The sequence below is a fragment of the Acanthaster planci genome, linkage group LG01 (genome assembly GCF_054643075.1).
Source record: "Acanthaster planci isolate LZ-2023a linkage group LG01, COTS_SCS, whole genome shotgun sequence".
In the NCBI taxonomy this organism is placed as follows: domain Eukaryota; kingdom Metazoa; phylum Echinodermata; class Asteroidea; order Valvatida; family Acanthasteridae; genus Acanthaster; species Acanthaster planci.
The window spans coordinates 12,668,511-12,694,571 of NC_141777.1; the positions used below are offsets into that span (position 1 = coordinate 12,668,511).

General features: G+C 39.0%; 1 protein-coding gene, 2 long non-coding RNA genes and 1 other non-coding gene across 4 annotated transcripts in view; 2 read left to right on the forward strand and 2 right to left on the reverse strand.

The window, feature by feature from the left end:
* Nucleotides 1-338: 338 nt before the first annotated feature.
* On the reverse strand, nucleotides 339-10,647 carry LOC147800412 (uncharacterized). Its single transcript, XR_015425069.1, has 6 exons — nucleotides 10,582-10,647; nucleotides 6,867-6,938; nucleotides 5,993-6,064; nucleotides 3,358-3,429; nucleotides 1,658-1,719; nucleotides 339-984 (listed from the first exon to the last, which is right to left on the reverse strand). It is a non-coding gene; the product is annotated as an uncharacterized LOC147800412 (long non-coding RNA).
* On the forward strand, nucleotides 5,754-5,826 carry Trnat-ggu (transfer RNA threonine (anticodon GGU)). The gene has a single exon. It is a non-coding gene; the product is annotated as a tRNA-Thr (tRNA).
* Nucleotides 10,648-16,073: 5,426 nt separating the features above from the next.
* LOC147800414 (uncharacterized) lies at nucleotides 16,074-17,175 on the forward strand. The gene is made up of 2 exons (XR_015425074.1): nucleotides 16,074-16,717; nucleotides 17,098-17,175. It is a non-coding gene; the product is annotated as an uncharacterized LOC147800414 (long non-coding RNA).
* Nucleotides 17,176-17,386: 211 nt separating this feature from the next.
* The window catches only part of LOC147800415 (low-density lipoprotein receptor-related protein 12-like), a 34,149-nt gene continuing 25,474 nt past the window's right edge, over nucleotides 17,387-26,061 (reverse strand). The window contains exons 10-14 of the mRNA XM_087136061.1: nucleotides 24,219-24,290; nucleotides 23,339-23,410; nucleotides 20,703-20,774; nucleotides 18,976-19,038; nucleotides 17,387-18,294 (exon numbers count right to left, since the gene is read on the reverse strand). Coding sequence (XP_086992187.1) covers nucleotides 18,996-19,038; nucleotides 20,703-20,774; nucleotides 23,339-23,410; nucleotides 24,219-24,290 — 259 coding nt within the window. The 3' untranslated portion in view covers nucleotides 17,387-18,294; nucleotides 18,976-18,995. The remainder of the gene's footprint in view (nucleotides 18,295-18,975; nucleotides 19,039-20,702; nucleotides 20,775-23,338; nucleotides 23,411-24,218; nucleotides 24,291-26,061) is intronic.

Sequence of the window (26,061 nt, forward strand, 5' to 3'; positions counted from 1 at the left end):
CTAATAGGATCTTTATAAGCTGATTTTATACAGTCAGAATTGTTTTGAGGCAAAAAAAAGTGACAACATGCATCGGCTTGGTAAATTTTCAGGCAGAATATTAATGACGGGTTTCTGGCTTCCCTTGGTCAGAGGAGCATCCAAAACTTCTAAACATAACTCAAATTGGTTTGTAAACGACCAAATCCCCCAAAATTCTGAATTACAAAATGTAAAAAAAAGAGATTTACAATGTACACATACAAAAGTTATATTTTTTCAAGTACTTCATTTATTATATAATAGTTTCAAAGTTGTCTCTATCAATTTTGTCCAATAAAACTGAGGTTTCATTAAAGCATCCTGTAAGATGCCTTTCTTTATTAGTTGAATTTGTCCATATTCACGACAGGCTTTTATGTAGGTGGCGTAACTGAGGGCAGTGGTATCCCCAAAGATATGGAATAGAGCAGAGTTCTTAAAGATTCTGCAGGTACTCGTGTACAACATTATGTGACACATTTGAAATGTGTAATGTGCACAAGTCACCATGATACTTGACCTTTGGACTCTGGCACTAATATTAGTGATTAAAGAACGCCTCCTAAAATCTTCATTCTTTAAAATCAACTACTTCAGTGTTCAAGGAGGTAAGATGAAACGAATGAGGAAATTGCAATGTAAAGTAAGCTTGTGATTTCTTTCCTGCAACATAACTTTATCATCAATAAATATTGCTTCCCTGAGGAAAAATGCCACAGTGTGCCAGGCTGGGATCAAGCACACAACATCCTGCATATACGATTAAAGCATGTGGCCTGCTAAAGTTTTATGCTCCTTATGGGTGTTGCAAGTGCTGAAAAGATCAATCAGTTTCCTGCTTGCAGTCTGCTGTCAGTAGCTGTTGTGTCCTCAACATTGTGGCGCCCCTTCGTACATTGTTCAAGTCCATGTGAGCCACCAAGTCAGGGGATGGTGTAATTGATGCTGGCACAACCTAAAGGACTGGGATTCGACGAAGTATGAGTGAATAAAAGCCCGCTTGAATGGGGTTCAAACCCAACGTTCTTTTATCACATTCAAGAATGTATTGCACTTGCATTGTTTTTTTCATTTTAAATGCCAGTTTTGAAGGATCACCAAAAGACCATGTTCCAATTAGTGTGAAGGAACGTACATTAGTCACTCACAAGATGTTCATTAACAGTAACATTTTATTCATAATTTACAGAAAAATATTAAACTATGCAAAAATGCTTTCATAACTACCCTTAAAAATAAATAAAAACTAAAGGGGTTGAGATCTGCTTGGTTGGATTGGCCCAATTTGATGACATGAACCTAAGATCTGGCATTTGGCCAAGAATTACTTTTGAACAAGAGTTAAAATCTGACTTTTTACTTTTGAATGGTTATAGCATGCATACAATTCTGGTTACTACTCAACAAACATTTACAGAGCGGTTAACAGGAGGGCTTTTAATACATGTGAACATCAACAGAAAAGGATGCATTGCAGTGCAATGTGGATTAAACATCCAAACATGGAGCCAGACGCAAGAGAATGCAAAAAAATGAAACTTGTTAAAATTGCAATTTAAGAAATCAAATTTCAAATATTTAACACTGGAAATCTCAAGTCAACGACCAACTCAAACAACCATCTCAATGCACTTACCAGGACCAGAATGATTAACTTATGATGCGAGCAGAAATTCAGTGGGTAGGCTAAGTTGGCACCTGCACATACCACAAAATGAAATATAAGGAGAATTACTGTGAAGTGAAAAGGAATACTGGACCAAACCACAAGCAAACCAACTCATTTTTTCTTATCAATTTTTATTTTTTTCTTTATTTTTTTATAATGTTAATATTATCACCAAACTCTTTGGCACTACTTCTACATGTTTGTGATAAGCTGACGATATTTCAACTAAGCTGAAGAAGAAAAACACTTTGGTATTAAAACCCTAATGGACCGATAGTCACATTTTATGAACTCACCTATCATGCCTACTATAAAACAATGTTATCTTCAGATCTTGACGATTCCTAACTAGGCCTGCATGGTGTTGCCTCCATTGTCGTCTTTTCGCTGTTTTTGGGCTGAATCTGGCCTCTTCGGTACACCATAGAAACTCAACCCGCCTATTTTTGTCTTTGGGCACTGCTGTCAGCAACTGCACAATCATTACCTGAAACTTTATGCCATTTTGAGGAGGAAATATCAACACCTTATCGACGCAGCACGATCATGTACACGAACGACAGTAAAACGGAAGTTGTCTGTGCCGATAACTTCGGCACTTCCGCTTGACGCAAGATCGACGTGAGCCCGCTGGAGTTGGCAGTCCATTGTATTTTCTCCTTCAGGTCTATGGTCAATGCATACATCATCGTGGTCAACAATTGACTGCGCTGCCAACATGGATGTTTTTTGCGTTTGTTTTAGCTGTATTAAGGCGACTATTGAAATCTCGTCGCCAGACGACATTTACTTGTTTTCATGCTCGTCTTTTTGTTTTCGTAGATTGGGGGGGGGTGACTGGTTGCTTTGTTCGCGTGGTCGATCAGCTTGGCAAGCGGAAAAGCGGTTTTATTTCCGGGGTTTGTTGAAAGTCTTGCTGTGGGCTGGGCGTTTTTACTCTGCGGTGGTTGTCGGTCAGGCCAAAGTGAGCGCACGGTTGTGATCTATACGGAATTGTAACTTCCATATTGTCCTTCAGTTGATTCCTTCTTGTATTGTGGCTGATGAAATGATGGTTCACTCAACCTAATATCAGGGCATCTTAGAGAGAGGAATACATTCCATTTGCTCTTCCTATAACCCAATTTGAACAGACGTTTCACTAAATATCGCCACATCGACGTCACTACTGCCACAAAGGCTCCCCAACCCCCTGTTGTCCCACATTTTAACCTAACTACTATGAGACTGCAATCAGTCAGATGGGATGATATGCAGGGAAGGCATGCAAAAGGATCATTTACATCCAAAGTGTAATTATATTGGCCTTAAACTGCACCTTGCGTCAGAATCAATCTGTTCGTGTTTTTCAGGCTTCTAAAACATCATCACTCGCCAAAAATGAACCGACTCCTTAGATAATTGCTGTTGAGTTGATCAAAGGAATTCAACCCCATCTGTTAGAAACCCTTGCGCAGTTAGGACAAGATGACTATTTAATACATATCTTCCCTCCGTAAACATCAAAACTGCGATGAGTTTTGTTTTCTGTGACAACAAAATTGCTAACCAAGGGAGCGTCGGAACCAGAGCGAAGCCAATGGAAATTCGTGTTAATGTGCATAGCTTGTTATGGATATTCAGCTTGCAGTGTCCTAGATATGACAACAAGAATTAGACAAACCTACAGCGTTTGGAGATTGTAGAACCTACTGAAAGCATTTGCCTCAATGCAACCGATGCTGACGCCTCTCAGGGACCTGCCAAATGAAAGGAAAAAAGGAATTCTGGTATTTAAATTTGGAAAGAAATAAGCTGCTCGTCAATTTGCCAGTAAACATTTATTGTTAACCGTTCGTGAACGTTGACGTTATTTGGTATGAAACGATCTCTAAAGCTATCAAACTTGCTAAATCGACTGGAATCCGGCTACTGCGTAATTTTAACAAGTTTTCATGGGGAACACTTGAGTAATATGTAAAGTAAAGGAATCTCTCTAATTCCCCAAACATTTAGTGGTGGCTCTCTTTTTTCAGATGACGTCGTTTCTGTATAATTCATTTACATCTGGAAACCAGACAAACTAGATGCTCTTATGTCCTGTGTACATGTACAAGCTGAAAAGCTTTTACACAGTACAAAGTGTGGGGGTCAGTCTATTTTAGCGGCCGGCGTTACGTGCGCAAGCAGTTGCGATGGACATTGCGCGTGCATGAGGGTAAAAGAAGGCGCGTCGCCACACGATGCTTGGAAACAGCTCCTGACCCGAAACCGAAGACGTTTGGGGGAGGGCTAACCCAAATGGATCAAACTAGTGCAGAGATTAAAATTTCGGCACGAACTCCAACTTCAATTTAAGCAACGGCCACCCATGCACTCTACAGGTGTGACTAGTGTAGGGGTGGAGGCACCTCGTTTTTCATTAGAGGCCATGCCCCATTAAGAAAAAAAAAGGGAAAAATCACGTGTTCGTCCGCCGTGGTGGTTGTGTTACCTTTTATCTCATGAGAACGAAGTAGTTAAGATCCTGAGGATCCCCTTCCAGAAATTACAATGCTTCCTGTGAAACGTACCCTATCGCTCCAGCGACACACACCTTTCTTACCTATAAAGCATTATGCACAATCTTTGCTGAACTGTTTATTATGGCATTAAGTTTCCTTTGCATCGATTAACTAATCGATCATGTTTAATAAGCTCTGCCCCCGTGGGATTCTTGAACAAGAAACCAAGTCAGCGGGTCGATTACTTGGGTCAGGCCCTAATAAACGGGACACATCATGCAAAAGTCAAATTGAACTCAGTCACATTGAAATCAAACACGGTGTTTTGTTGCAAGTCAGAATAATGGGGTTGCACTACTTTTTGGTGATCTGTTTTTTAATTACGTTTAGTTCTCAGCCCATTGTTCTGTGTTCAGTATGTTTATAAAGAGATTTCCTGTAATCGATTTCCTTTTGCAGATTTAGCACCCACTTAAGCTACTTCAGTTAAACAATATCTAAATCACACAAGTTATTTTCTCGATTTATCACGAATCCCAAGCAAAATATTTTGCTTTTTATTGACCACACGTCACTTGTCCGAAAGCATCCAGCCAACGAAGAGGCAAGCTTATTTCAAAAGGAACCCCTAAAGGCTTTAAACAGCTCTATTTCTATATTGCCAACTATCACCTCTTGCCAATTTCTCATCTGGCTTGATTTATGACAGTGCATTCAACAAAGGAATTGTCTACTGGCTTGGCAAAGTCATATTGACTGGGGGTAAAATTGAAGAATTCATCATCAGTACTGATGGTAAAGGAAGAGTTGCCATTCAATCAAAAATCAAAGGGCGGGCGGAGTACCACCCGTGGCGAAGCTGTTCTAAGTGGAGAAGGGAGCTGACGTAATTTGTCTCCTTATATATTTGCATATTTAACAATTTAGGGATTGATCAGTACATAGATAAAATATCGAACTGCAGCGTCAACCTTTTACTGACAGTAAAGAAAATAAAAGAAATTGGACTACTTGGCAGAGCTTCGTAGGAGTCACTCTCCGCTTTTTTATTAATGAATTCATTATGATGCATATCTGCGCTATCTATCAGTTATCTATTATGATTGAAATACCATTGAAATCTGCTTTTTCGACGAACGATTTCAGATTGTAGGCCTAATAAATATAACCAACCAAGGAAGTCGACCCGAAAATGTTGCAAATAATGTCCAAATTTACGGTACAATGCCCAAAAAGTAACAGTTGTTTATAACCAACAAAATGTTACTTCCACTTAAGCTTATATTGATGACGCCACCTTTAATCCGGTATAGGGAGAATAGGGTTCATTCAAATAATTTGTTGAAAGAGAGGGGGTGCTTTACAATCATCTATAAGCACCTAATCAGTTTTCCTATATAAGTTCATAATATATGTTCAACAAGCCGTATCCTCTTTGAGTGAGGCCTGTTCACCACTTCCCAGGTTGTATCGTGTTACTGGAGTATGATCCCTGGCTACATAGAGTTTCAGGTTTAATGGCTCCTGACTAGCAGCCCCCGAACAGAGATACTGGCAATTGGGAAGAGCCACCAACATAGGGCTGGATAGCTCAGTTGGTAGAGCACTGGTACGGTATTCCAGAGGCCGCAGGTTCAAATCCCGCTCCAGTCATTTTCTTTGTTCATCTTTATTATCATTTATAAGCACCTAGTCAGTTCCCCCTATATAGTTTCTTTCATAATATATGTTCAAAAAGCCGTATAATCAAATAATGTATTTCAAATCAGCTGTCATTGTTCTCTGTAACGACAAGGATCATAAATTACTGAACACTTACAGTTCCTCCAGAGAGGAGAGTCCACTGAAGAAATTTGAATCAATGGAGATGTTGTGAGCAGTCATCTTGAACCTAAAAAAGGATGGAAGAACTGTAGCATAACTCACATTGTGTGTGCTGAGGAAACAAGACGTCCTGAATAGGTTAACTTGACACCAGCCCCTAATCGAATGCCTTAGTTCGATGGTTTTAACTAGGCCAACAATTTTTTGTTCTCCTTAAATACTAACAGGAAAGAAAACTGCACGGCAATCCTTCCGAACAATGCTTAATCATATCACCAACTGAAACAGAATCAAGTAGCTTTCGAAATAAAGGTAATTGTCCAGTCAAATGATGCCCACAATGTACGCGGGACGGGCAAAATCTCAGATAAAAACTTGATGTACGGAATTCTTAAAGATTGTCGGAGGGGCGTATCTTAGTCAAGTTAGTGTCTTTTTCGACGCAGGGTAATAACATGGTTCTTTGAACAACGTGTTTCATGCTTACTGGTGTCATCATTGCGTAATCCTGGAATCTATTGTTAGTTTTAACATTTTTCCCACTGAAAATTAAAATTGGTTTAATCAAAATACCATTAAGCTGTGGTCTTCGCCGAACTTTCTAAGATTATCACCTCCTTTGGATTGCTCAAGAAGAAATCTCGCAAAATCTTGCAATTAATGAAATCCAAATACATAGTCCAAACAAATTGCTTTATTTTCAATTTCTTCCTTTTTCAATCATGAAAAATCTTTCCTTCTAATAACAGCAGCTCAGCACAGTTTTATGACGAAAGACGATGCTTATTAAAATAGTGCGTTTGCGATGGTTACGTTACACATTGGGATGTTGCTCAATATGAGAACACCTGGAGCCACACGACACTTACAGGCTTAGAAGACTGGAGAGTCCCATAGAGTCATTTGATTCAATGGAGTCAATGCTAACAGTATCAATGGTCCTGCAAAAAGCGAAACCAATAACTTAATTGAAACACACTGAAAAGGTCATGACAGTATTTAAAATTCGAGGGAAGGTGGTTAGTTTTAGAATCCTTGACAGGATAATGAAGCCTTTTCCAAAAAACCTGTATTTATAGCATGATTATTAAAAGTTAAAAAGATCGCAGTCAGAGAACAGCGTTTGCGCCCAGGCAAACATCCATTCTTAGCACTCAGGTATAAAAGGTCAATTTGATTCAAGACGTGATATCAAATTTTGTGGCACTTATGTTACGTGACGTGATACTTATGTGACTGCGCATGATGTTTAATATTTGTTGAACATCTCTTTTTCTTCTGCAGTTACGTAATAGGGGCACACGGATTCAAGGAGTAATGTGTTACAGTTGGAAGTTGGGAGAAATGTCTGGATGATGTAATCAGGGGTCCTTGGGCGTGATCTTAAAAGGTACATAATTTTTTAGTGACTAAAAACTTTGGGTTTTATTGGGTTTTCTTTTGGAGTACAGGTAGACAAACGATGATGAGGTCTTGATGAAAACTGACGTTACGTCATTATCATATAACGACGCGTGGTTTTATCTTAACGGTACATGGCGACTCTTTAACCAGAGAACTGTCGGTTCGAATGGGTTCACGTTTAGAAAGTGGATAAACGGGAAGTGTTGTAGGTAAATATTGAAATGAAATTGTGAGGACGTCAACATAGTAACGTCACGTCGGTTTAAAGCTGCATATTTCAAGGACTTATAACAAGAGAACTATTTATAGTCTGATTTGGTTCAGAATTTTTATGCTAATAGGCATCAAAGGTGCACTTTCAGGGTTTTATAAATTGACAACTAGCACAGGTATGGAATGATTAAATGGATCACTTCTTGTAAAATATGGAGGAATGACATAATACCCATCTTCCAGATTTACTGCAATGTATTAGTTTGTATGGAAAATAAACGTTCGAAGGACGGGAACCACAGAGTTTCTTTGCTTTTTTGAAAAACAATTTTTTAACACAAGAATTGTTAGTTTTGACTACCTAAAGACGTCATGGAAGACGCCACGTATATAATCTTGCAAGTAAAATCCACAGAGATGTCGCTCAAGACATTGCATTTATGCTGAATAATGACGTGAAGTCGCAAACTTTTTAAGTCTTTTTCATTTTACAAAGATCAGGACAACTTTATTGATAATAATGTTGTTAATTCATACAAGTTGTGGCCTACATCAAGTTTACGGTGTTCTCTGTGACAACAAAACTGGTACCCATAACTCCCGACTCGAGCACTTTCCCTGGACATTGGTATTAAATTACATAGCTTGTCATGGAAAAACAGTTTGCAATGCTCTCTGAGTCAACGTAAATGAGGGATTACAGAAAACGCACAGTGTTTTCAGACTGTACAGCCCACTGAAGGCATTGGATTCTAAGGTGCCGATGCTTAAACCTTTCATTCTCCTGGCAAATGAAACGCAGTACAAAATTGATATATTTAAAATTCGAAAGAAAGAATCATTTTATAAATTGATCAAATACTTAATTAACATTCCATCAAGTAATATAGCCGGTGGTACCTATGCCACCAATAGAAATTTGGTAAACATCGACCTCTGTCTACAAATAATGTTCATTCGACGTTGATTTCACTGAAAAACACTGGTGCCCAATCAATGCGCTGCACCAACATTTGAACGTTTATTGGGAAATGATACTGCTGACGCTTTTTTACGTGAATTTTGCAAAGTCACTTTCAGGTGCTTTTGAGGGCTGTACCTGATAACATTTATAATGATTCGCTTTAAAAGCCATCAAAACAAAGCTTTTCCCGTGTCTTGCATGACAATTCCCACACAGACCACGAGGTACACTTTGCCCCAAGTCTGCAAAGCAAGAGGTCCAGAATGATAAAGTTAGCCTTGAATTGGTGATAAAGTGAGGACATGATGTAATGATTTCCATTTTCCAGTAAATTACAGCTACTGACTGACCACTTAGCGACCTTTGCCCCCTGTTCTGGCAGCAAAACATATTTTATATTACCTCCCTGATTCAGGTTTGAGCCTAAATTTCGCTTTTAGTTTGAAAGTAAGGCAGGCTTGTCTCATCTTTATAGGTGTTGCCGCAGGCTGCGCCAGCAGATCTGGTCGGCGTGATCTCTTAATTCACCAAAAAGCTAGAAGGAATGTTCTAAACTGGACCCATGGCAAGCATTGACTCGCTCGCGGCACACAACTATGTCTTCTCAAATGAGCGTCACAGATATGCAAATAGTCTATGTTAATGTGATACCTCACCGTGGACCGTTTGTTAAAAAACTTTACATTTTTCCCTCCCATTTATTCATCAAAAGCAGCATTTTTTACATACTGGATATCGTTTAAAACGGAAATGTTTCGATTTTAAATAATAAAAAACACTTTTCATGGGCCCTTTGAAACGTATCCTCTCAAGGAAATGTTGTTTCCCGACGACGGCTTATAGAGTCCGGGCATAATTGAAGAAAAGCAAGAGACTAAATTCCGTAGAATCACTTTTGTGACAGTCTTAGTTTGACGCGTCACGATATCCTGCTTTTGTGATGAAACTGATTATTTTCTCCATCTTTTCTGCGTTTGTTCACCTGTTTCACGCAAAGTGGATGATTCAATAGCATGGAGTTTTCAAAATTTATTTTGGACCAGACACGTGAGCGCAAAACGGTAAGAGAATATTTGTACTTGGCAGAAGATATTGGTTTCTGAAAGCCTGCCGTCAAAAATCAAGGACGCAGCAAATTTAGAAATGCAGCAGTTTTCCATCAGCGTTACATGTATACAGCCACGACACTCGCATGATTTTATACTCCTCACTGCCGGGTTCAATTCGCTCAGAGTTCGAATAACTGACGCTAATATTCTATTATAATTGGCAAGTCAAATCAGCATGAGGAAGCCGCTCCAGACATTTCACCAAATGACCGTTCGTCACCGGCAGGTAACGTTTAACCAAATTCTGTGTAAACCCTACACGAGGATTGGTCTATGGTCTTGGTCTATGGAACTGACCAAGTTTGGCTGACAAGAAGAAGAAACACTCAGCTGACATAACAAGTGGATGAAATAGTGAACAGCGGTTCATGATACGGATGCATATATCTTAATGTATTTCACTACAGGCTTATATGCGTGAACTTTTCAGGGCACATTTTCTAGTTTTTCGCAAAACAAAACACTGGTGCCTTGATTAAACGGGCCACCCCCTTTTCAAACAGAGGGGAAAGATGCATGCTCAATCAACTGGATTTGCGAGTGTATTTGAGAAATTAATCGTTGGAGGGACGAAACACTGTAACGTTTATGTCGACGAAAAATTTCGTATCGATATTGGTATTGACTTCAATTCAGAGATGCCCCACACAAAACAAGGCAGATGTTATTAAGAACATTGCGTACATGCTGCAGTGGTGACAAAATTACATGATCTTAAGAACTTCCGTTTTTTTGGATTCCACCTTGTAAAAGGCTATATTCAGCTTTCTGAACGTGGAGCCTCATGCTTATTCTTTGCGACTACATTTAGCACCGAGAAATTCCTATGAGAGCTGGTGTTCGGATTCCATTGTCTTCTATGATAGCACAAATCAATCATCACAGTAAACTTACAAAATACGAAGCAAGGAGAGCCCACTGAACGCATTAGATTTAATGTTACCGATGTTCACGGCTGTCAGCTTCCTGTCAAAACAAAAAGAGTGTAACACAATCGAGAAATCAGTGAAAAGATGTAACGTATATTTTAATTAAAGATCACACTGCGGGGGACGGCCAACTAATAGTTAAGAAAAGCAAAAACATCTCTGATCCGTGTTGCATTATATCAAAACCGTAGATAAGGAATATAAGGGCATCCAGTCCGCTTAACGAAACAAGGCCTGTAGCCGTTGCGTACTCAACTTACAAATAAACCGAACAAAATCAAACAACAGACAAATCAAAATATAAGAATGAATCAAGTAAAATCCACTACGTGGCAGACAAGGGAGCTTATAGATTTGTCCCAGATAATAACATTGGCAGCCATGCGAAACTAAACAAATCGCCATGGGACTAGCGTTGATGTCGATGCGTCGTTAGAGCAAAACCATCATAACTCCATTTTCTTAATTTAAATGTGTGGTTTTCAAGATTCACCTAATGATTACTGGCGTATTTCATTGATATATACTGAGTACAAGCCACAGAGAAGGCATTTTTTTATCTTATTGCCTGAGATTTATCGTTTTCAATGTAATCTATTACAGTGGGTTGGTGTCAGGCTATTTGGAAATCAAAATCTCACTTTTAACTTTTTTATGAGGCTTTAAACATTCAGAATTCATTGATCACAAATTCTAAATTATTCTAAACCAAAACTGGCATGAGTTTGTACGAACGAATACTGCGTTGATTTATTTTTATTTTCATCATGTTCCCGAACTGAAAACTTCAGCATCAGTTTCAATTCAAGGTAGCCTGATACATGAATACAGTCTATTTATGTTCAGAAGTAACTCGCCTTCCAGTTTGTGCTAAAACGTCGTTATCTGGGCGGACTTACTTAACGCAAATTGCCATTTAAAGCCTTCTTGGTTCAAAGCGTTGAATCTCAAAATTCGTCAGAGTTCATTTCTTTGGGATGAGACAACTTGAAAAACGTTATTCGAAAAGCCCCGAATTCAAGCCTAATGATCAAGATTAAATACTTGCTTAATATCGTTTATTTTTTACAATTGAAAAATGCTCAAGTGTAGAGAATATTATGAGAAAAAAACGCAAACTTTGCGGAAAATACAAGAATATTGAACACAATGGCATTTGCTTTTAAACGCTTTTAAACAACAACCTTTAGATGCAAGAGGGAAGTTCCATTTAACTTCGATCTGATTAGGGGCTTCAATATTAATTGGTGGTTTAACGAGAATAATCTCCTCAATTATTAGTAAAGAGGCATCGTGTTATGTCTATGGGGCATACAATGTCGTATCTCAGCCTGCAGATTATGATGTTTGACCGGATATGCATAGTGCCGTTTATGCAAATTGTGGTTCCATTAAAAAACCTCATTCACTGAAACTCGATGAAGATACCAAAGCTCAGACAAAAAAAAAAATGATTTTAAATATGTTATCTACCAGAAGTTACATTTCCCTGTATAGAGTAATTCAGCAAAACACAATTACTGTGAGGACAAAAACCATTTAATGTTTTTTATCAAAAGAACTCCAAACCGAGATAGGACTTTTGGCACTAAAAAACGATTGGCTTGCTGTGGAAAGAAGCACACACTTGTCTTCTCTCCGACAAACAGTGACAAAATACATAAAAACTCGCAGAGAACTTACATTTTTCGGAGGTGAGACAGCCCAATAAACGCATTGGACTCAATATTACCGATGGTAACGTTTGTCAGGTGCCTGTCAAATTAAGGGGTAACATTCATTGAAAATTAGTGAAAAAAGTATTACATGCAAAGTTGGAAAGAAAATTGATGATTTGCAGGCCATTTTCCGTAGAGAAATATTGCAGATAACTACGACGCTCATCCTCTTGGAAAAATAGAGGGGAAATGAGCACCTTTAAACAAAATTTATGGAAAGAGAAAGACACTTCCGTTGCGCTGTGATGGCACAACTTGGTATAGAAAGGCGCGTCGAAGGACTGAGGCTCCAGGCTAAGTATCTTAAGAAGGGGGTGGGCCTCAGCAATTAAACATATTCTTTTTGTATACGGGATGCATTGTCGGATCGGTTTCTAAATTTGTATGCCTTTTTTTATTTGTCTGTATTTAATCTAGAAATGCTCACAACTCCTGTTCCGTTTTCAAAACACAAACAGTGATGAATTCCTCTTTGTTACTTCCCATTTACTCGGGCCAGTATTATTGCACTCAGCTCCCTTTTGGTTCGAAGAAATAGATTCACGATTGATATGCCAGGGTCTCCCAAAACAAGTTTCCTCGCGTAAAGGTGTCGAATGCACCAGGGAATGTAAATAACATTTCTAACAATATTAATATAGAAGTCATCAGTGACACCAAATGCATATGTTAACAGCAATTCCTTGTGACTTAAATGACATTTGGATTAGCAAAAAAACACAGACAGATCCACAACGTATGAGTGCCAGGGAAGGGCAAGCCAAAGGCCATTAATTGCTTCTGGAATAGGACGAGAACCAACATTACGTCTTAAAATAACGCATGGTAGGTCATCTCTACAAAGGGATTGACTGTGTTTATTATATAACAGAGAAATTTCCACGTGTGCTAAAAAAGCAGAACGTCACTCATTCGTTAAAATCTGTCTGTGTGAGAGAGACGTCATCTCTAACAACGAAGTTGGAGTTCATTTCTGTTCTTGTTTTCAGTATTCTATTGTTGCCTTTCACTGTGCTGTTTATGCCTTAATATTTTGGGTTGTTTTCCAGGTTAACGGCCAAGATTTGTTCGACATGGTCTGCTCATTAGCGCTTTGCACAGTGTGGTGTTAATCACTGGGTGTGGGTATGAATGGTATCCGATGAGCATCTCCTGGATGATGGTGTTTCCCTAACTCATCTGGAGACTGGCGATCTCCTCTGCTTTGTTCAGCGACTTCGTGACATTTTCAGCTTCTCTGTTTACTCTGACATTATCCATTGTAGATCTAGCGTTGGAAAATGCGTCTTGGTTGGCAAATTCAGAAAGTTCTGTGGAACAGAAGAGGGGCCCTTTGTCGCTTTCTTGTAGAAATAAGGCGTGTCGATACAGCCAAATCTAAATCAAAGCCTGTAGAGCTCCTTTCGGGTTACGAATGAATAAAGGTAGATCCCTTGTAGGGTCTTTCCAAACTTAAGCGCATATTTTTTGTCGCAGTTTCTGGATTTTTTTCTTTCTTTCTTTTGGTCAATGACAACTGCAGGGTCTGCTTCTAGGACTTTCTATATCATCTTCTTAAGGCCATCTGTTCCAGTCTCCAGCGAGGGGTGACTGGAAAAGTGTCAAGCAGAGCTGCTTTGTCTAGACTGGTTCATAGACCACTTCAAAGTCCACATCTGTGTCATTTTCCCACTTACTGCTTCAGATAGAGAGTTTGGCCGCTTTATCCCTAACACAGGTTTCTGGGGTTTGTGACAGAGGTGGTAGCACGTCAGTATTTATTAGTCCAAGTCAAGTCACTTGTAAATTGTTGCAATATAAACAATATATGCAAACAATATGCAATATAAAAGTCACAAGTCATTTTGTCCAGTCACAATTCAAGTCGCAAATCAGTTTGGTCCATAAAAAAGCAAGCCACATGTCTTTTCCTTCAAGTCTACAAGATAATTCCGTCTTATTTCATCTCAATGTAAAACGTAAGCAGGGCCTGGCATCAACTGAAGACTTATAATTTGAGGCAGATGAGTTTAACTCGCTTGAGTTACAAATACACGTATGCACGTACTGTTTATTATGCCATAACAATTTCCATGTGTACCACTACACTTTTACAGTATATGTACATGTCAAGCAATTCTTTAAGAACTGTCAAGTGCTACCAAATGTCTGCCACTGTGTCCGCCCTGTTAGATTATAGCTGACTGCCAGCAATTAGACAAGGGCCTAGTTTCTATTCATGAAATTTTCCTTCTATTTATTTTCATTTTAATTATTTTCAAGCCACAGCCTTGGGCATAGACGACCGATGTGGAAGTCCAAAGGAAGTCTTATGCCAATTATTTCAAGACCACAATTGGTGTAAGAAGATAAGGCTGAAGGTAATACCCAGGTGTGGGGCTCTCTGCAAGCTTGCTTGTAGTTTCGTGAATCTTTCGATGTTTCTCCCCCCCTAGAATGTCGTCTAGCTGATTTTGGAATGTACCCTTAGATTTTGAAGGTTGTTTCATCAAAGAGGACTTGAAATGACTTGGCACAAAAGATTTTTCAGATTTCCCCTCCCAGTGGTGGGCTGAAGGTTACTACTCCTACCGATTTTGCGTCAAGTAAGTGCTCGTGACATAGGCCTAGACCTATTTTATCTCAAGCTGAGAGAAGACTGTGCAGTCGTGGAACGTATACTTGAAATCCTCAACAACTAGCCCTTTAGTGATCATTTTCCATTAAATAAATTTGTTTGGAACGCGTAGATCGACACTGGTTCTGACTATGTCTAGGCTAGTTCATCTCTCGACGTCCTTCTGAATGCCGGCTTTGATTGCGTAAGGAGTGGGAAATACCGTGTCGCTGGCTCGCCTCGATAACTGTCTCAAAGTTGCCTCCCTCGATACATACGGCCTACCACTGTATTTCTGAAGATTGGCAACAGCTTCTGGGAAAATTGTATTGCTTCTGGTTTCATGCCGAATTTGACAAAGATTTGTTTGTCATTCTTAATATCCTGGGTCAGGCTTTTACTCCGAAGTACATGTTAGTATTTCCTAGTCAATTTCTGTGTGTAGTGTTGTGCTGTATGTAGCGTGCTGGCGATTGTCGTGACACTCTTGTCTGAAATCCGAAGGTCATTCGTTTTGGCAAGGAATTCATCTGGTTGGAGTTTCGTCGTTCTCTGTTTATAACTTTTAATGTTGTATAGTGATCAGTTTGTCGTATATTATTAGTAAGGTTTTTTATTATGTAGCTATCAACTATTGACACTTAAAGTTTGTATTTGTAATTTACATTTGTTTTACGTGTGCAAAAAGGCCACAGTAATTCCCTTTAATGGGATAATAAAGTTATATACTGAATTGAACTGAATTGAACGTGGGGCCAAGTTGATTTTGTTGTTGCTGACAACAAATTTTGCTGTAGTTCCACATATATTTTTACTGATTATCGTCTGGAATTTCCTTCCACAGGTAAAGTCGTTCTGAAAGGTGTGTAGCTTGATTTGACTGGCCTGTAGTCTTTGTGGATTACTCGGTCTGTGCTGTGGTGTTTTATGATGGTGTTCGTCTATGATGTTAACGTCTGCTCTACGCTCTGGGTCAATGCATACACCTGAAGGAGAAAATACAATGGACTGCCAACTCCAGCGGGCGCACCGAGCATTGCGCGTGTTCCGTCAGCCGGAAGCTCTGGAGTTGCCGGCACAGGAAACTTCCGGTTTACCTTTGTAGCGTTGTTCACGCGCGATGAACGATAGCGACAGGCGCTGCGCTCGTAATTTTGCCTCGGAACTTTTCTTTTTTGTGGAAAAACAATCGCAAAATGGACGAGATAGACAACATACAAGTGTGTTATGACATTGTGATAATTATAAGTATATTAACGTAAGCATTAATGACAATTAGTGAGCCTTTAGACAGGGAAAGCTGTGTATGTAGTCTTTTCTCATGCCCGATCGTGACAATCGGCAAACATGATCGAGTACTCTCAGCCCCACCGACACTACCAGGTCTGGTTGGCTTGACCCAGCAAAACCTATTTTTCTGACTCGAAAAGCAATTTTTAGAGTTATAAATACTCATCTGGTGGGGTTGTCGGATTTTTCAAGGGGAAAACATAGTAAATGTTTCCCCGTTCATGTTCAAGTCTTTAAAAAATATTTTCAATGCTAGGGCTATGAGCAAATTTGTGTTTTTCTACAAGATTTAAATTTAAGGGACATCGTGTTATATTAGAAAAATGAGTGGGAAACATGAAGGCCCATAGCATATGTAGCGGCGTAAAACTGTTATAGCGCCCTCTTTCGGGTGATTAGTGAAATGCACCGTTCGGTTCTTCCACCCGATGATCCGCTACGTACATGAGCGACATCTTTCCTTTCGATTAAGTAAACCGCCAGGAATGCAACAGTTGGTAAGACAAAGGAATTCTCCCATATTATGTGTCATAAAGGGATATTAGAATAAGCTTAAGGGTCATCTGGAGAATAAGGGTTAATTTGGGAGGAATAATGGGACGTTGTAACGCTAGTAAATTATGAAGGGCCGTTATTATACTGGGTTCATGTATTACACTACTGCTCGGATTTACATGTACAGGTACTTATATCATAAGTCACGTGGTCATTTGGCATTTACACAGTAAGACAGTTTATGGGGCACATAGTAAGTGTAAATTTATTCATAGGGATGTGTTGTCAACTGTTTCTTTATTTCATCATAACGGATTTTGACTAAGGTTTATGTACATGTATTGCTACATAAGTTGTACTTCTATTTCTCTATCCATTGTAGCGAACCGCTGACTTGGGACTTGGAATGGGCTGCCATCATTAAGGGTAGCGAATAAACAGTTCAAGTTCAAGTTCTGGAGAGAGCTGTTCCACGGGCCAAGTTTTTTATCAGTGTGTTCACACTTGCGTTCCTTGTGTAATTTAAGAGGTTACAGCATAATTTCCCCAATGACTTCGTACATGTACATGCCATACTTCATAACTGTATGTAATACTAATAGGATCTTTATAAGCTGATTTTATACAGTCAGAATTGTTTTGAGGCAAAAAAAAAGTGACAACATGCATCGGCTTGGTAGATTTTCAGGCAGAATATTAATGACGGGTTTCTGGCTTCCCTTGGTCAGAGGAGCAAGCAAAACTGCTAAACATTACTCAAATTGGTTTGTAAATGATCAAATCCCCCAAAATTCTGAATTACAAAATGTAAATAAACAGATTTACAATGTACACATACAAACATTATATGTTTTTCAAGCACCCCATTTATTATATAATAGTTTCAAAGTTGTCTCTATCAATTTTGTCAAATAAAACTGAGGTTTCCTTAAAACATCCTGTAAGACGTCTTTCTTTATTAGTTGAATTTGTCCATATTCACGACAGGCTTTTATGTAGGTGGCGTAACTGAGGGCAGTGGTATCCCAAAGATATGGAATAGAGCAGAGTTCTTAAAGATTCTGCAGGTACTCATGTACAACATTATGTGACACATTTGAAATGTGTAATGTGCACTAGTCACCATGATACTTGACCTTTGGACTCTGACACTAATATAAGTGATTAAAGAACGCCTCCTAAAATCTTCATTCTTTAAAATCAACTACTTCAGTTTTCAAGGAGGTAAGATGAAACGAATGAGGAAATTGCAATGTAAAGTAAGCTTGTGATTTCTTTCCTGCAACATAACTTTATCATCAATAAATATTGCTTCCCTGAGGAAAAATGCCACAGTGTGCCAGGCTGGGATCAAGCACACAACATCCTGCATATACGGTTAAAGCATGTGGCCTGCTAAAGTTTTATGCTCCTTATGGGTGTTGCAAGTGCTGAAAAGATCAATCAGTTTCCTGCTTGCAGTCTGCTGTCAGTAGCTGTTGTGTCCTCAACATTGTGGCGCCCCTTCGTACATTGTTCAAGTCCATGTGAGCCACCAAGTCAGGGGATGGTGTAATTGATGCTGGCACAACCTAAAGGACTGGGATTCGACGAAGTTTGAGTGAATAAAAGCCCGCTTGAATGGGGTTCAAACCCAATGTTCTTTTATCACATTCAAGAATGTATTGCACTTGCATGGTTTTTTTTTTTTTCATTTCAAATGCCAGTTTTGAAGGATCACCAAAAGACCATGTTCCAATTAGTGTGAAGGAACGTACATTAGTCATTCACAAGATGTTCATTAACAGTAACATTTTATTCATAATTTACAGAAAAATATTAAACTATGCAAAAATGCTTTCATAACTACCCTTAAAAATAAATAAAAACTAAAGGGGTTGAGATCTGCTTGGTTGGATTGGCCCAATTTGATGATATGAACCTAAGATCTGGCATTTGGCCAAGAATTACTTTTGAACAAGAGTTAAAATCTGACTTTTTACTTTTGAATGGTTATAGCATGCATACAATTCTGGTTACTACACAACAAACATTTACAGAGCGGTTAACAGGAGGGCTTTTAATACATGTGAACATCAACAGAAAAGGATGCATTGCAGTGCAATGTGGATTTAACATCCAAACATGGAGCCAGACGCAAGAAAATGCAAAAAAATGAAACTTGTTAAAATTGCAATTTAAGAAATCAAATTTCAAATATTTAACACAGGAAAACTCAAGTCAACGACCAACTCAAAAACAAGCAACTCAATGCACTTACCAGAACCAGAATGATTAAACTTATGGTGCGGGCAGAAATTCAGTGGGTAGGCTAAGTTGGCACCTGCACATACCACAAAATGAAATATAAGGAGAATTACTGTGAAGTGAAAAAGAATACTGGACCAAACCACAAGCAAACCAACTCATTTTTTCTTATTAATTTTATTTATTTATTTATTTTTATAATGTTAATATTATCACCCCACTCTTTGGCACTACTTCTACATGTTTGTGATAAGCTGACGATATTTCAACCAAGCTGAAGAAGAAAAAGACTTTGGTATTAAAACCCTAATGTACCGATAGTCACATTTTATGAACTCACCTATCATGCCTACTACAAAACAATGTTATCTTCAGATCTGACGATTCCTAACTAGGCCTACATGGTGTTCTTTGGGTGCTGCTGTCAGCAACTGCACAATCATTACCTGAAACTTTATGCCATTTTGAGGAGGAAATATCAACACCTTATCGGCGCAGTACGATCATGTATACGAACGACAGTAAAACGGAAGTTGTCTGTGCCGGTAACTTTGGCACTTCCGGTTGACGCAAGATCGACGTGCGCCCGCTGGAGTTGGCAGTCCATTGTATTGTCTCCTTCAGGTCTATGGTCAATGCGTACATCATCGTGGTCAACAAGTGACTGCGCTGCCAACACGGATGTTTTTTGCGTTTGTTTTAGCTGTATTTAGGCGACTATTGAAATCTCGTCGCCAGACGACATTTACTTGTTTTCATGCTCGTCTTTTTGTATTCGTAGATTTGGGGGGGGGTGACTGATTGCTTTGTTCACGTGGTCGATCAGCTTGGCTAGCGGAAAAGCGGTTTTATTTCCGGGGTTTGTTGAAAGTCTTGCCGTGGGTTGGGCGTTTTTACTCTGCGGTGGTTGTCGGTCAGGCCACAGTGAGCGCACGGTTGTGATCTATACGGAATTGTAACTTCCATATTGTCCTTTAGTTGATTCCTTCTTGTATTGTGGCTGATGAAATGATGGTTCACTCAACTTAATATCAGGGCATCTTAGAGAGAGGAATACATTCCATTTGTTCACTCAACCTAATATCAGGGCATCTTAGAGAGAGGAATACATTCCATTTGTTCACTCAACCTAATATCAGGGCATCTTAGAGAGAGGAATACATTCCATTTGTTCTTCTCGAACCCAATTTGAACAGACGGTTCACTAAATATCGCCACATCGACGTCACTACTGCCACAAAGGCTCCCCACCCCCCTGGTTGTCCCACATTTTAACCTAACTACTCTGAGACTGCAATCAGTCAGATGGGCTGACATGCAGGGAAGGCATGCAAAAGGATCATTCACATCCAAAGTGTAATTTTATTGGCCTTAAACTGCACCTTGCGTCAGAATCAATTTGTTCGTGTTTTTCAGGCTTCTAAAACCTCATCACTCGCCAAAAATGAACCGACTCCTTAGATACTCGCTGTTGAGTGGATCAAATGAATTTCACCCCATCTGTTAGAAACCCTTTCGGAATTAGGACAAGATGACTATTTAATACATATCTACCCTCCGTAAACATCAAAACTGCGATAAGTTTTGTTTTCCGTGACACCAAAATTGCTAACCAAGGGAGCGTCGGGACCAGAGCGAAGCCAATGGAAATTCGTGTTAATGTGCATAGCTTGCTATGGATATTCAGCTTGCAGTGTTCTAGATATGACAACACGAATTAGACAGTACAAAAAAACCTACAGCGTTTGGAGATTGTAGAGCCTACTGAAAGCATTTGCCTCAATGCTACCGATGCTGACGCCTCTCAGGGACCTGTCAAATAAATGGAAAAAAGGAATTCTGGTATTTAAATTTGGAAAGAAATAAGCCGCTGGTCAATTTGCCAGTAAACATTTATTGTTAACCGTTCGGTGAACGTTGACGTTAATTTGGTACGAAACGATCTCCGAAGCTATTAAACTTGCTAAATCGACTGGAATCCGGCTACTGCGTAACTTTAACAAGTTTTCAGGGGGAAGCCTTGAGTAATATGAAAAGTAAAGGAATCTCTCTAATTCCCCAAACATTTAGTGGTGGCTCTCTTTTTTCAGATGACGTCGTTTCTGTATAATTCATTTGCATCTGGAAACCAGACAAGCAAGATGCTCTTATGTCCTGTGTACATGTACAAGCTGAAAAGCTTTTACGAAGTAAAAAGTGTGGGGGACAGTCTATTTTAGCGGCCGGCGTTACGTGCGCAAGCAGTTGCGATGGACATCGCATTTACATGAGGGTAAAAGAAGGCGCGTTGCCACACCATGCTTGGAAACAGCTCCTGACCCGAAACCGGAGACGTTTGGGGGTGGGCTAACCCAAATGGATCAAACTAGTGCAGATATTAAAATTTCAGCATGAACTCCAACTTCCATATAAACAACGGCCACCCATGCACTCTACAGGCGTGACTAGTGTAGGGGTGGAGGCACCTCGTTTTTCATTAGAGGCCATGCCCCATTAAGAAAAAAAAAGGGAAAAATCACGTGTTCGTCCGCCGTGGTGGTTGTGTTACCTTTTACTTCATGAGAACGAAGTAGTTAAGATCCTGAGGATCCCCTTCCAGAAATTACAATGCTTCCTGTGAAACGTATCCTATCGCGCCAGCGACACACACCTTTCTTACCTATGAAGCATTATGCACAATCTTTGCTGAACTGTTTATTATGGCATTAAGTTTCCTTTGCATCGATTAACTAATCGATCATGTTTAATAAGCTCTGCCCCCGTGGGATTCTTGAACAAGAAACCAAGTCAGCGGGTCGATTACTTGGGTCAGGCCCTAATAAACGGGACACATCATGCAAAAGTCAAATTGAACTCAGTCACATTGAAACCAAATACTGTGTTTTGTTGCAAGTCAGAATAATGTGGTTGCACTACTTTTTGGTGATCTGTTTTCTAATTACGTTTAGTTTTAAGCCCATTGTTCTGTGTTCAGTATATTTGTAAAGAGATTTCCTGTAATCGATCTCCTTTTGCAGAATTAGCACCCTACTTCAGCTACTTAAGTTAAACAATATCTATATCACACAAGTTATTTTCTCGATTTATCACGAATCTCAAGCAAAATATTTTGCTTTTTATTGACCACACGTCACTTGTCCGAAAGCATCCAGCCAACGAGAGTTAAGTGGCCAGCTCATTTCAAAAAGGAATCCCTAAAGGCTTTAAACAGCTTTATTTCTATATTGCCAACAACCACCTCTTGCCAATTTCTCATCTGGCTTGATTTATGACAGTGCATTCAACAAAGGAATCGTCCACTGACTTGGCAAAGTCATATTGACAGGGGGGGTAAAATTGAAGAATTCATCATCAGTACTGATGGTAAAGGAAGAGTTGCCATTCAATCAAAAATCAAAGGGCGGGGTGGGCGGAGTACCACCCGTGGCGAAGCTGTTCTAAGTGGAGAAGGGAGTTGACGTAATTTTTCTCCTTATATATTTGAATATTTAACAATTTAGGGATTGATCAGTACATAGATACGATATCGAACTGCAGCGTCAACCTTTTACTGACAGTGAAGAAAATAAAAGAAATTGGACTACTTGGCAGAGCTTCGTAGGAGTCACTCTCCGCTTTTTTATTAATGAATTCATTAGGATGCATATCTGCGCTATCAATCAATTATCAAAAATTATTGAAATACCATTGAAATCTGCTTTTTCGACGAACGATTGCAGATTGCAGGCCTAATAAATATAACCAACTAAGGAAGGGGACCCGAAAATCTTGCAAATGATGTCCAAATTTACGGTACAATGCCAAAAAGTAACACTTGTTTATTACCAACAAAATGTTACTTCCACTTAAGCTTATATTGCTGACGCCACCTTTAATCCGGTATAGGGAGAATAGGGTTAATTCAAATAATTTGTTGAAAGAAAGGGGGTGCTTTACAATCATTTATAAGCACCTTATCAGTTTCCCTATATAAATTCATAATATATGTTCAACAAGCCGTATCCTCTTTGAGTGAGGCCTGTTCACCACTTCCCAGGTTGTATCGTGTTACTGGAGTATGATCCCTGGCTACATAGAGTTTCAGGTTTAATGGCTCCTGACTAGCAGCCCCCGAACAGAGATATTGGTAATTGGGAAGAGCCACCAACATAGGGCTGGATAGCTCAGTTGGTAGAGCACTGGTACGCAGGTTCAAATCCCGCTCCAGTCATTTTCTTTGTTCATCTTTATTATAATTTATAAGCACCTAGTCAGTTCCCCCTATATAGTTTCTTTCATAATATATGTTCAAAAAGCCGTATAATCAAATAATTTATTTCAAATCAGCTGTCATTGTTCTCTGTAACGACAAGGATCATAAATTACTGAACACTTACAGTTCCTCCAGAGAGGAGAGTCCACTGAGGAAATTTGAATCAATGGAGATGTTGTGAGCAGTCGTCTTGAACCTAAAAAAAGGATGGAAGAACTGTAGCATAACTCGCATTGTGTGTGCTGAGGAAACAAGACGTCCTGAATAGGTTAACTTGACACCAGCCCCTAATCAAATTCCTTAGTTCGATGGTTTTAACTAGGCCAACAATTTTTTGTTCTCCTTTAATACTAACAGGAGAGAAAATTGTACGGCAATCCTTCCGAACGGTGAATCATATCACCAACTGAAACAGAATCAAGTAGCTTTCGAAATAAAGGTAATTGTCCAGTCAAATGATACACACAATACACAGGCAAAATCTCGGACAAAAACTTGATATACGGAATTCTTAAAGATTGTCGGAGGGGCGTCCAAACGGCGATAAGCAAATTCTTGTGCTTGTGTCTTTTTCGACGCAGGGTAATAACATGGTTCTTTGAACAACGTGTTTCATGGTCACTGATGTCATCATTGCGTAATCCTGGAATCTATTGTTAGTTTTAACATTTTCCCAATGAAAATTAAAATTGGTTGAATCAAAATACCATTAAGCTGTGGTCTTTGCCGAACTTTATAAGATTATTACCTTTTTTGGATTGCTCAAGAAGAAATCTCGCAAAATCTGGCAATTAGTGAAATCCAAATAGATAGTCCAAACAAATTGCTTTATTTTCAATTTCTTTCTTTTTCAATCATGAAAAATCTTTCCTTCTAATAAAAGCAGCTCAGCACAGTTTTATGACGAAAGACGATGCTTATTAAAATAGTGCGTTTGCGATGGTTACGTTACACATTGGGATGTTGCTCAATATGAGAAAAACCTGGAGCCACGCGACACTTACAGACTTAGAAGACTGGAGAGTCCCGTAGAGTCATTTGATTCAATGGAGTCGATGCTAACAGTAGCAATGGTCCTTCAAAAAGCGAAACCAATAACTTAATTGAAACACACTGAAAAGTTCATGACGGTATTTAAAATTCGAGGGAAGGTAATTAGTTTTAGAATCCTTTACAGGATAATGAAGCCTTTTCCAAAAAAAAATGTATTTATAGCATGATTATTAAAAGTTAAGAAGATAGCAGTCAGAGAACAGCATTTGCGCCCAGGCAAACATCCATTCTTAGCACTCAGGTATAAAAGGTCAATTTGATTCAAGACGTGATATCAAATTTTGTGGCACTTATGTTACGTGACGTGATACTTATGTGACTGAGCATGATGTTTAATATTTGTTGAACATCCCTTTTTCTTCTGCAGTTACGTAATAGGGGCACACGGATTCAAAGAGTAATGTGTTACAGTAGGAAGTTGGGAGAAATGTTTGGATGATGTAATCAGGGGTCCTTGGACGTGATCTTAAAAGGTACATAATTTTTTAGTGACTAAAAACTTTGAGTTTGATTGGGTTTTCTTTTGGAGTAAAGGTATACAAACGGTGATGAGGTCTTGATGAAAACTGACGTTACGTCAGTATCATATAAAGACGCGTGGCTTCATCTTAACGGTGCATGGCGACTCTTTAACCAGAGAACTGTCGGTTCGAATGGGTTAACGTTTAGAAAGTGGATAGACAGAAAGTGTTGTAGGTAAATATTAAAATGAAATTGTGATGACGTCAACATAGTAACGTTACGTCGGTTCATAGCTCCATATTTCAAGGACTTATAACAAGAGAACTATTTAAAGTACGATCTGGTTCAGAATTTTTATGCTAATAGGCATCAAAGGTGCCTATTGACAACTAGCACAGGTATGCAATGATTAAATGGATCACTTCTTGTAAAATATGGAGGAATGACATAAAACCCATCTTCCAGATTTACTGCAATGTGTTAGTTTGTATGAAAAATAAACGTTCGAAGGACGGAAACCACAGAGTTTGTTTGCTTTCTTGAAACAAAAAATTGTAACACAAGAATTATTAGTTTTGACTACTTAAAGACGTCCAAGGAAGACGCCACGTATATAATCTTACAAGTAAAACCCACAGAGATGTCGCTCAAGACATTGCATTTATGCTGAAAAATGACGCGAACTCGCAAAGCTTTTAAGTCTTTTTTCATTTTACAAAGATCAGGACAACTTTATTGATAATAATGTTGTTAATTCATACAAGTTGTAGCATACATCAAGTTTATGCTGTTCTCTGTGACAACAAAACTGGTACCCAAAACTCCCGAATCGAGCACTTTCCCTGGACATTGGTATTAAATTATATAGCTTGTCATGGAAAAACAGCTTGCAGTGCTCTCTGTGGCAACGTAAATGAGGGATTACAAAAAAAAAACGTACGGTGTTTTGAGACTGTAGACCCCACTTAAAGCAGTGGATTCTAAGGTGCCGATGCTTAAACCTTTCATTCTCCTGGCAAATGAAAGGAAGTACAAAACTGATATATTTAAAATTCGAAAGAAAGAATCATTATATAAATTGATCAAATACTCAATTAACATTCCATCAAGTAATATAGCCGGTGGTACCTATGCCACCGATAGAAATTTGGTAAACATCGACCCCTGTTTACAAATAATGTTCATTCGATATTGATTTCACTGAAAAACACTGGTGCCCAATCAATGCCCTGCACCAACATTTGAACGTTTATTGGGAAATGATACTGCTGACGCTTTTTTACGTGAATTTTGCAAAGTCACATTCAGGTGCTTTTGTGGGCTGTACCTAAT